This window comes from Mya arenaria, chromosome 13 (assembly GCF_026914265.1).
Source record: "Mya arenaria isolate MELC-2E11 chromosome 13, ASM2691426v1".
NCBI classification, from domain to species: Eukaryota; Metazoa; Mollusca; class Bivalvia; order Myida; family Myidae; genus Mya; species Mya arenaria.
In genome coordinates, this window is record NC_069134.1 from 19,794,910 (window position 1) to 19,807,110 (window position 12,201).

Sequence of the window (12,201 nt, forward strand, 5' to 3'; positions counted from 1 at the left end):
GTGTGTGGGCTTTTTTCCAGTAAAACCTGTACGGACTGTTTTTTGTTTCAGGGTATATTTGTGACGAAGGTTCAGCCTGGTGGGCCAGCGTCTACTTACCTACAGCGGGGAGACAAACTCCTCGAGGTGGGTGGAGAATTGTTGTCTTTCTTTCACTTTTTTTTGAATGTGGAATTCCTGAAATGGGATTTTTTCTTGAAAAATGAATGGGATTTATTGCATTATTTAAAAGTGGCTTATCGCTAATCTCTGTATTTATTATCCCCTGCCGAACAGTTGTAAACAAACTCATATCTCGTATTCGAATATTTCACCAACACATAAATTTCCATGCCATCTACTTAGCCTGATCTGGCAGGGCATATCAATTCAACAAATTTGCTTGTCATGTTGACAGTGTCTCTTTTGAAACAAAAATCATTTGTACATGTCTATTATTGTAAGAAAACTATGAGTGGATATGATTTGAGGCGCATCCTTCGACTTTCGGCATTCAGACATACATTTGCTTTTCTTGTTCATTTGGTGATATTTTAGAAAGTAGTGCTGAACATTTTTATCATGACAGCTTCAAAATTGCAAAAGGTATCAGTTTACTAGCATGACCACGAGATGGGAATTTTGACTGCTAAATTAGATGTGACCCATATGACTGGACACCACACATCACGTCACAGTGAAAGATCATTTAAATAACACACATAACTATTGTGTCAACATTCAAACTGGGTTTCCATATTAGCTTTTATCTTATAATGGAACCAATTTAGCACTTATTTGTAGAAAAGTTTGATCTTTTAATCAGTTAGGCCGTTCGTAAAAGACAATTTGAATTTTGTTGAAATAAATTGTAACAAATAATTTTGTTACTCTAGGTCCATGATAGTGTTGCTATAAATTCTTAAGAAAAGGATTTGACAATGCCTTTCCATTCAAACAGAACAGTCTCTTTGTTATTATCACATGGAAAATTTCAGAATTTTTGGCAACTTTTACCAATTTGTTTTGTGAAAATGATGTCTGAAGTCCCAAAACCGCATGTTGCAACTCTTTTTTATTGTCCATTAGTCTTGCTGATGACCAATGCCCTCTTTAAAGTATAGGTTTGTTCTATAATTCACTTTACTTAAGAATTCATTTTTTCATACATTCAGGTCAATGGAACAGACTTCACAGAGATAGAGCACAACAAGGCAGTTAATCTCTTAAAGACTACCGGCAGCACAGTCGCGTTATATGTGGAAAGGGAGGCAACCAGCTGACAGGAGGAGCAGCAAGCTGTTACCTGGATTTAGGCAGCACTGTGTTACCTCCCTTAGATCACAATACACCATTGAATAAAACAATTGGTTCAACGTCTGAAAAAGTAGTAGAATAGTTCAATAAGGGTTAATTCAGAAAAAAAGTTTTTGTTTAGAAAACAAAGATCTTGAACAGATCATGATAAAAATTATTTTGTTTCAGAAAATGATGAATTTGTTACAAGTAATGTTGTTTTTTGATAAATGCAGGTATGTTTTGTGGTCGAAGGAGGTGCATGTGGTGTCTATATTTGGTAAGGCTTGCTGCGGGTCAGATCATCTGTTCGTCTCTCAGTGTACATATCACATCAATCACGCGTATACATCACACTGTACATACATGTCTCACAAATGTGCTGGTCAGAACTGTGCTGTTCATTCAATGGTAGGGATAATACATGTGTATTAGTTTAAAATTTGTATATTGAAGAAATGGCATGCATAATTTATTGCCAGGAAATATCACCAATGGCAAGAAATTATTACTCGTACTTGAAATAACTATTTCTGTAAGATTTTTATATCCCATTTCGAATACCTGTAATTTTGTTAAAATGTTCATATTTCATTAGAATTGAGAAGATTTTTCTTGGAGATCTTTTCAACTTATCATTTATTTTTTTCAAAAATCAGTAAAAATTTTGAAGTTGTTTGTTTCCAATAATATATACTGATGTTATGATCTCTGCAATGCATTTTGTTCCGCTATGTGTTTTATGGTTGTATTGTGTATATAATTTTATATTGTGATACATTAAACTGTACATTGATTCATTTTATTTATTTTTGTGACTGAATGTTAGTGTCTCAAGTTCCATGCACAGGCCAGTAACTACTCAATCATTCTTTACGCAGCAGTGTAACACACACACTTAAAATATGTCAATAAACAATGGCAACCTACCAATTCTAAACATAAAAAAATGTTAGCAGATAGACTAAGTGTCAAGTAAAGTTAGTTTCTTCCTGTTTCATAACAAATTTCATTTGTGTTTTTTACTTTTATTAAGATATTTTTTGTATTTGTTCAAAGTGTTCATCACAGTAGTATGTTGTCAAGTTTCAGCATAAGTAGAATGGTGCTAGTTCAGGTTTAATTTATGAAATGCATTATAGACAAAAGTAATCAAGACATAGCTATTTTTATGATGTACAATGTATTAATATAGTTATAACAAGTCTGTGGTATAAGTGATTTGTTCAAATGAATTTTAAAGGTAAAGTGATTTCAGTTGAATTTTTTTTTTAAATGATTATACTATGAAAATAATACTAAAACTTATTTTGTAAATGTTATTACCTTGTCTGTTTTTTTTTTCGTAAAAAAAAATAGTTACGAATTTGTGACAATCTTGGTGTTGTTGTGAGTGGAAGCATCATTGTGCATTATTTTAAAGGCGACCATAATTAAAACATTATTTGAATACAATTTGGTACACATGTTGGCAGAGACAATATGCACATGTATTATTCAGTATAGCAAGGCCCGTAACTCTAGAATTCAAAATTGTTGAATTATGCCCCTTTTTCCGTTGGGAAAAAAACAACAGATGAGCATTAGCATTCACTATGCTGCACTCTTGTAATAATTGGACTGTGCTGTAAGGAATCTCATTTATTCCGTCCGTATCTCTGCATTGTAATGAACTATTATGCAATTCTGTCATTTCAACCTATGCATTGTCTGACCCATAATTATTGACAGACAGACATATTTATATGACACAGATATAAAAAAAAACATGATGCTATAATCATGTTTGAACAATCTTGTTGTTGGAAGACAATAAAGATTAAACATATAAACATAAATTATATTCTTTACATGCATGTTAATCTAATGAAACGCTTAAAAAGACTTGCTTTATTACATTAGTTGTGTTACTGCTGATTATTCTTTTATTATTTTTATTTCCCCTCTTCATCACAAAATCCCATACCTGTACATTTTACGTCATCAGTCGTGTACATACTACATGTACATTTTTTGAGGCAGCATTCTTGTTAATATTGTTCTTATCTTATAAATTAAAATTTGTGCTTCCTGTACATTTATATTGTTATTTTATTTGGTGCCATTCCGTTTCCGTCAATTTTCAACATTCTTTAAATGAAGCATTTATTTAATCGACTAATTTAAGTGTTGTCTTATTTTATAACCATTCCGTTTCCGTCAATTTTCAACATTCTTTAAATGAAGCATTTATTTAATCGATTAATTTAAGTGTTGTCTTATTTTATAATCAGGTATTTATAAATGTAATGAATACAAAGGAATTTAAAGCCTTCAGTTTTCAAAATGTTTTAAAAAGATATGAAAATCCAAATCTACTGTATTTCTTTTTTTGCATCTTCAATCATCTCACTCCTTAAGTGAGTTGACTGTTTTATAAACCAAGATATTTTAATTGATGTCATGCATAACAATGAAAATAAATGGAAACAATGAATTTGCTATCATTTCATGAACCCCTTTGACCATTCTTCTAATTAAAGATGAAACCATGCCTGTTGTTTGCATATCACCTCATGTGACATGTCAAGACTGGAGCCATGACTGTACGGTCTGTTGTTTGCATATTGCCTCATGTGACATGTCTAGACTGAAGCCACGACTGTACGGTCTGATGTTTGCATATCGCCTCATGTGACATGTCAAGACTGGAGCCACGACTGTACGGTCTGTTGTTTGCATATTGCCTCATGTGACATGTCAAGACTGGAGCCACACTGTACGGTCTGTTGTTTGCATTTCGCCTCGTGTGACATGTCGAGACTGAAGCCACGACTGTATGGTCTGTTTGTTTGAATATCTCCTCATGTGGCATGTCGATACTGAAGCCATGACTGTATGGTCTGTTTGTTTGCATATCGCCTCATGTGGCATGCCAAGACTGAGGCCATGACTGTACGGTCTGTTTGTTTGCATATCGCCTCATGTGGCACGTCAAGACTGAAGCCACGACTGTACGGTCTGTTTGTTTGCATATCGCCTCATATGGCATGCCATGACTGTACGGTCAGTTTGTTTGCATATCGCCTCAAGTGGCATGCCAAAACTGAAGCCATGACTGTACAATCTGTTTGTTTGCATATCACCTTATGTGACATGTCAAGGCTGAAGCCATGACTGTACGTTCTGTTGTTTGCATATTGCCTCATGTGACATGTCTAGACTGAAGCCATGACTGTATGGTCTGTTGTTTGCATATCGCCTCATGTGACATGTCAAGACTCGAGCAATGACTGTACGGTCTGTAAGCGTATCATGTCATGCGACATATCAAGACTGGAGCCATGACTGTACAGTCTGTAAGCGTATCGTGACATGTCAAGACTGGAGCCATGACTGTACGGTCTGTTGTTTGCCTATCGCCTCGTGACATTACAAGACTGGAGCCTAGACTATGGTCTGTCTGTTCGCATATCGCCTCATGTGGCATGTCAAGACTGGAGCCATGACTGTACGGTCTGTCTGTTTGCACATCACGTCATGTGACAGGTCAAGACTGAAGCCATGACTGTACGGTCTGTTAGCGTATCATGTCATGTGACATGTCAAGACTGAAGCCATGACTGTACGGTCTGTTAGAGTATCATGTCATGTGACATGTAGAGACTGAAGCCATGACTGTACGGTCTGTCTGTTCGCATATTACGTCATGTGACATGTCAAAACTAAAGCCATGACTGTAAGGTCTGTTTGTTTGCATATCATCTCATGTGACATGTCAAGGTTGAAGCCATGACTGTACGGTCTGTCTGTTCGCATATCACCTCATGTGGCATGTCAAGACTGAAGCCATGACTGTACGGTCTGTTGTTTGCATATCGCCTCATGTGACATATCAAGACTGAAGCCATGACTGTACGGTCTGTTTGTTTGCATATCGCCTCATGTGACATCAAAACTGAAGCCCTGACTGTAATGTCTGTTCGCATATCACGTCATGTGACATGTCGAGATTGAAGCCACGACTGTATGGTCAGTTTGTTTGTATATCACATCATGTGATGGGTCAAGACCGAAGCCATTACTGTATGGCCTGATGTTTGTTTATCACGTCATGTGACGGGTCAAGACTGAAGCCATGACTGTATGGTCTGTTTGTTTGTATATTACGTCATGTGATGGGTCAAGACTGAAGCCATTACTGTATGGTATGTTTGTTTGTATATCACGTCATGTGACAGGTCAAGACTGAAGCCATGACTGTACGGTCTGTTTGTTTGCATATCGCATCATGTGACATGTCAAGGCTGAAGCCATGACTGTACAGTCTGTTTGTTTGCATATCACCTCAAGTGGCATGTCAAGACTGAAGCCATGACTGTATGGTCTGTTTGTTTGCATATCGCATCATTTGACATGTGAAGACTGAAGCCATGACTGTAAGGTCTGTTGTTTGCATATCGCATCATTTGACATGTGAAGACTGAAGCCACAACTGTACAGTCTATTTGTTTGCATATCACCTCATGTGGCAGGTCAAGACTGAAGCCATGACTGTATATCCTGTTTGTTTGCATATCGCATCATGTGACATGTGAAGACTGAAGCCATGACGGTACGTTCTGTTTGTTTACATACTAGTATCGCATTGTGACATGTGAAGACTGAAGCCACGACTGTACAGTCTGTTTGTTTGCATATCGCATCATGTGACATGTGAAGACTGAAGCCACGACTGTACAGTCTGTTTGTTTGCATACTAGTATCGCATCATGTGACATGAGAAGACTGAAGCCACGACTGTACAGTCTGTTTGTTTGCATACTAGTATCGTATCATGTGACATGTCAAGGCTGAAGCCATGACTGTACAGTCTGTTTGTTTGCATATCACCTCATGTGACATGTGAAGACTGAAGCCATGACTGTACGGTCTGTTTGTTCGTATATCACATCATGTGATGGGTCAAGACTGAAGCCATTACTGTACAGTCTGTTTGTTTGTATATCACGTCATGTGACATGTGAAGACCGAAGCCATGACTGTACGGTCTGTTTGTTTGTATATCACGTCATGTGATGGGTCAAGACTGAAGCCATTACTGTGCAGTCTGTTTGTTTGCATATCACATCATGTGACATATGAAGACTGAAGCAATGACTGTACAGTCTGTTTGTTTGCATATCATGTCATGTGACATGTCAAGACTGAAACATTGTCATTGTTCACTTGGAAGATCTATCAAATATCAATAAAAACATGCTTCATAGGATTTTGTATTTAGTATCAATTATGGTGACTATAACTCCAGCATTCCCAAGAGGAATATATCAGATCTTACTTTCAGGAAGATAGAAAACATAAGTCAGATAGATAAATTAATAGGGGATGAGAATAAATGGAAGCAAATGTCCATGAACTTTACTTCAGGGGTCCAAGTAAGGCCCCTTGGCGGGTTCAAGGCCGGGTCTTGGGGGGAGTTAAGCTCCTTGATTTGAAGAGCCAAAGATTGCATTCTAATTGTTAGGAGTTAAAACAAACAGCTGTCACTGTGAGAGACTATTTTTAAACCAGAATTCCTAAGGCCAAGATTTGCATTACATGCACGAGAAATATCTGCTTTGATTTGTATCAAGTATGAATACGTCAAGCAGTTGCTGAATTATTGACTTGCAAAACCATTACCAGATTTTTTAAATCAAACAATAAAGGGCCATAATTTGCATCAAATGCATAAGAGAGTAATCAAACTTGATTTATTAACTAGGTTCGATAGTTTGGGACACCTGTCTACAGATTCATTGCGATACATAAAGTACTTTATCAGATACGGACTGATGTGGTTACACGCAAAACCTTAACCAGAATTTCTAAGTCAACTAATAAACAGCCATAATTTGCAATATATGTTTAACAGAATTACATTGTAAAAAGTCTCAATGCATTACATTACATAGTTCCTGAAATATCAATTTATGCAAGACATTATTTCCATTATATTCCAAGTTAGAATATCACTTGATAAGTTAAGTAGGTTGGGTGATTGGGAACACTTGTCTTAAGTTCCAATGAATACATGAAGTATTTGCTCTGACAGGCATTGCCTCTATATGTGCTTACATGCAAAACCTTAACCGAGATGTAACACAGAAGCTAGGGTGAGTAGTATAGCTATCCTTATTCTTCGAAAAGTTGAGCTAAAGATGCCAAAACATGTCACTCTCATTGGCATGATGTTGCATGGGAGTGTGGTTTTGCATTGTTGGGTAACCGGACCACCTGGAGAAAAAACACATGTTCTGCTTGTTGACCACTTACGAAACTCACATGCGGCTGGGAATCAAACCTGGGTCACATTGATGAAAAGGGAGTGTGCTTGCTGGAGACAAAAAGCATCATTGAAATCCAGGAAAATGCTTACTTATCATTTGTACTATGGATTAATTAGTGTTTCTCTTCCTTTAATTAATAAAGGGGCAGTGGAAGTATGTTATGTGCCTCACATTAAATGCATTTAATTCCATGAAGAACAAGAACAAATCACTTAATTTAAATAAGTTTATTGATTGAAAGCTAAAAACTGCTGGCTACAATTTAAAACAGATGTTAAATTTTAATTTGCCATTTTACATATAACTAATTCAATAATTCAGAAAATGTTTTCATTACTGTGAATTATCAATACAATTGTCATTTAATGCTTTAGTATGCAGAAACAAAAATGATTTTTATGATGGTTTGCTATCAATGGACACAGACCATTATGATAATGATGTAAAATCCTTACACTACTGCTATACCTGCTGATCATTGTACTAATATCAAATAATGCTGTAAATTTGCTCACAATGTATTGCTAAAATGTTTTATTATAACAACAAAATTTTATTGTAGCACTAAACAAATTCTGGTCCTCATTTTAATCACAAAAGTCTGGAATGCAGTGTCAAAAGGCAAAATATACAAGGTATGTACAAAAACATATGCATAATATATATCACATAATAAAAGACTGAACAAGCTAACAGGATCCCATTATGGTACGATTAACAATAACATATTTGATCACGAGTTGTACAAAGTAAAGGAAAACAAACTGGTCCCAACATAAAAATAGAAGATGGTATATCATGTATTTATGCGTAAAAATATTGACCATCAAGATGAAAGGAATGGTATGTTAACATTTATAGGTAAATTTTGAATTACTATAAGGGAAATTAACACACTTAGAGAGACAGCAGTACAATATTAGTGAAGCTACATACAAAAGAATAAGATGTTCTACATATAAAGCACTACTGAGATTATAACACATAAAAAAAAAAATCCATTAATAATTGGAAGAAAAATCAAGCTATCGACCCAACCCATTTCACACATTCATTGGAATCTGTTCCACGACTGTTTTTAGTCATATATTTAAATGTAGGTGATCAAATGCTGCTTTTTGACCACTATAATGCCGAAGTTTGTGCTAAATAAAAGCCAATCCTTAACAAAAATTCAAATATCAGATCATGTTTATGCCTGAACATCCATTAACAATCACCTCATACACATTCATTGCAGACTGCACAATTTACATGAAGTGGTTATGTCAAGGTTAAATTGGAATGTTCTCATTCATTGTCATCTTTCTTCCCGTGTTTGAGGATTCTTGTGAACTCGTTATAGTCAAAGTTGCCCTTTTTGATTGGTGCTTCCCGGAACATTTCATCCACCTGAAAATAATGAATGTTACCGGTAATTTGTTATTGATTCTGTTTATACTTACATTAGCTATGTGTCTTCTTTCACATCTTCAACAGTATTGCATTTATACCATAAATGATATTTGCAAATTTCATTAATTGTTCTGTGATAATGCAGTAATGAAAATTTAAATTCACAAAACTTTCAAAACAATATCATTTTAAGATTTACTATACAAAAGAAGCCTTATCATTTAGTTAATTGAAATATGTAAGTTGGATGCATAGTGCATGCACAGGAAATGTGTATGAATGAATAAATTGAACGAATCTCCTCAAAAGTTAAGATTACACAATTTTTTTATAGCTTTATTAGAAGTTTTTGAATTTCCCAGTACTGGTTTACTTATAAGAGGTCAAATGAATGTTTCCCAGGTGAAACTCGAACTACAACCTATTGGGTGAGAGGCAGACACCTTAACATTAAGATCACTACCATATACCTCATCATCAGTGAATCTGTCGCCCATTGTGGTCAGCAGTTCTCTCAGCCTTTCCTCGTGGATAAAGCCTGGAGAAAACAAGTCGGGTTTGTATAATCAATGCAATGTAGGAGAAGGTACAAAAAACAGATTCATTTAAGGCGTTCTAAAAATAAATCAATCAATCATATGTTTTTCGAATTACAAAGCCCCAATCCAAAAACATTCTGGCTTCCAGCTCAGGTTCTAGATGATGAAAGCTCAAGGATAATTATGTTATCTAACTTGATCACATAAGTTAGTCATTAGTTGGGAACACCTGTTTTTTTGACAGACATGAAGTTTTTGCCGAGATATTAACTTGAAGGTAGTTAATTGCAAATCTGAATCAGAATTTCGAAGTCAAATAATAAAGGGCAATTAATTGCAAAAAAAAAAATAGAGTCATTTTACTTGATTATAAAAGTAAATTGGATGGTTTGAGTGAGTTGTATAAGGTCTAAATGCAATACATCAATTCGTTGCTGAGATATTGACTTTGCTCACACCCAAACTTTAACCAGAATTTTAAGTTGAGTAATAAAGGTCCATAATTTGCAACATATTCAAATAGTGCTACCGGGGTATGCCACTTGATTAGTTAAGCCGGTTGGATAGTTTGGAACAATTGTTTTAAGTTCCAATGCAAAACATTAAAGTATTTGCTGAGATATTTGCTTTCACCAAGTTGTGATGCAGACTCCAGGGTGAGTAGTATACTTGTGTACTATAGCTCTCCTTATTCTTTGAAATTTTGAGCTAAAATGTCTTCTGATGTCTTCACCTGTTTTAACAACCATCTAAAAACACTAAACACACTTACCAGCATTGTTTTCATCAAAGCAAGCGAAGGCATTCCTGATGACGTCCTCCGGGTCAGTGCCGTTCAGCTTCTCTCCAAACATGGTTAGGAACATGGTGAAGTTGATGGGGCCGGGCGCACTTGACATCATATCATCAAGGTACGCATCAGTTGGGGTCTTGCCTGAAAAAGGGAATGTTTAATTACTGACAAAAACTAGAAAAAATAGGATTTACTAAAGTAACTGCAGGTAGTCTTTGTGTCTGTTTAGCTGGAGCAAACAATATTTAAGAGTTTCACACTGGGGTAATCTGAGTTCTAAAACAATATTTTGTTATAATACCGGTAGCTTAATAGACAAGATATGAAAATTGTAGATTGCTAATATTATTTGTGTTTTGATGACAATCAATTTCAAAACCAGTTTCCCTATCCCAATTCATACCTAGAGAGGCAAGCATGTCATGTAGATCCTCCTTGCTTACGAAGCCGTCCCTATCTTGGTCAATCATGTTGAAAGCCTCCTTGAACTCCTGGATCTGAGCCTGGTCAAACATGGCGAACACATTGGAAGTCGCGCGCTGGGCACGCTTCTTTGTGGCTCCCTTTGCTTTTGTTTTACGGCTGGACATTATGATTTTCACTAGCTCTGAAAAGCAGATGAGACCAGATCTACAATACAGTGAATAAGTGCAGCAAAATAAAATAGAGAGTTCAGACAATGTCAAAGTCAGATATAAAACCTGTTTAAAACTTTCAGAAAATCTTTATGAATAGATCCAGTCTACCAATTAGCAAGGCAGGTGGAGATTCATGCTATTTCAGAAGTCACAAGTCAAAATGCTGCAACTTGTAATCACTATCGGGCACACTTTTTCCTCTTAAGTTGCCCAATCTAGCAATATTTAGACCAAAAAAACCTGAAGTACAGTGACTTGTCAATGTGTTTGCTTTGTTCACCTAGAATTAACAAACTGCAAGTTTTTGGTTCAACCTTGATAGATACATAATGAATAGTGGTACTTTCTAAAATATTTCAAATGAGCACATCAAAATTTGAGACATAAATGGCTGTTGAATTTCACTTTGGATTTGTCTAAGACTCCCTCAGAGCATTGTAAGTGATGGAGAGTTTCAAACTTGGAACTAGATTGATCACTTACAGTCTTACTTGAGCTAGTTTCACCACCTAGTTCAAATCCATAATCATTTAAACAAATCTCTTGCACCTTTAATAAAAATAATATATGTTTTCTTTCATTAACTTTCAAACCGTTTAATGTTAATGGTCACTCCTATTAAACTAACCCAAGTGTGTCATGCCATAACTAAACTGTCATCTGTCCACACCCAGTTTTAGAATTTAATTGTCATTGAAAATCTAGATTAACTGACAGATCATATTGTTCATTACGTGTTACTCAAGATTAATATAATACAATATATTTCTATAAAGCTACTTACAGCGAAGGAAACGAGGACAAAAACGAAAATATTCGAACTATTTCAACCAGGAAATGAGTAACACAGAAATTCTAGTACGCATGCGCCGTGGTGTCAAGTCAAAACGGCAATTTCAACTACGCGCCTTGTGGTATTTGAAGCCGGGTCAACTCGGCCCAATTATCTTTTCGGCCTGGTCCTTTTTGGACCAGTAGGCTTGTCCGAATCAAAAATATAGGTAGTGTGCATGATACCAGACAATGTTATTTAATGGTATACGTTTGCCACATACATGCACACATGTATGCAATAATATAGTAATTGTTTCTGGAGATTTTGTTCATGCATTTATTTAAGTTTGCAGGTAGTTTACTTTATTCTGCAAGTAGATTCTAATCTAATGGGTTAAAGCCGCTCTCTCACAGGTTGATCTTTCTGACAACTTTTTATTTTATTTTTTGTCTTTAATGAGCCAATGGTTGATGAA

General features: G+C 35.7%; 2 protein-coding genes across 8 annotated transcripts in view; one reads left to right on the forward strand and one right to left on the reverse strand.

Moving 5' to 3' along the window:
• The window catches only part of LOC128213701 (leucine-rich repeat-containing protein 7-like), a 50,478-nt gene extending 46,727 nt beyond the window's left edge, over positions 1-3,751 (forward strand). For 6 of the 7 annotated variants that reach the window (XR_008257784.1, XM_052919711.1, XM_052919712.1 and 3 more), the window contains 2 exons: positions 52-126; positions 1,155-3,751. Coding sequence is in view for 5 of the 7 variants with exons in the window: in XM_052919711.1 (XP_052775671.1) it covers positions 52-126; positions 1,155-1,262 (183 nt within the window). In the remaining 2 variants the exon portion in view is untranslated. Of the gene's footprint in view, positions 1-51; positions 127-1,154 lie in introns of those variants that run through there. The other variant, XR_008257785.1, reaches the window with a different exon arrangement.
• A 4,047-nt stretch (positions 3,752-7,798) lies between these two features.
• Positions 7,799-11,849, reverse strand: LOC128214533 (myosin regulatory light polypeptide 9-like). The gene is made up of 5 exons (XM_052921040.1): positions 11,736-11,849; positions 10,717-10,920; positions 10,293-10,454; positions 9,452-9,519; positions 7,799-8,978 (listed from the first exon to the last, which is right to left on the reverse strand). The coding sequence occupies exons 2-5, from the start codon at positions 10,901-10,903 to the stop codon at positions 8,877-8,879; spliced, it is 519 nt and encodes a 172-aa protein (XP_052777000.1). The 5' UTR covers positions 10,904-10,920; positions 11,736-11,849; the 3' UTR covers positions 7,799-8,876.
• Between the last annotated feature and the right edge of the window lie 352 nt (positions 11,850-12,201).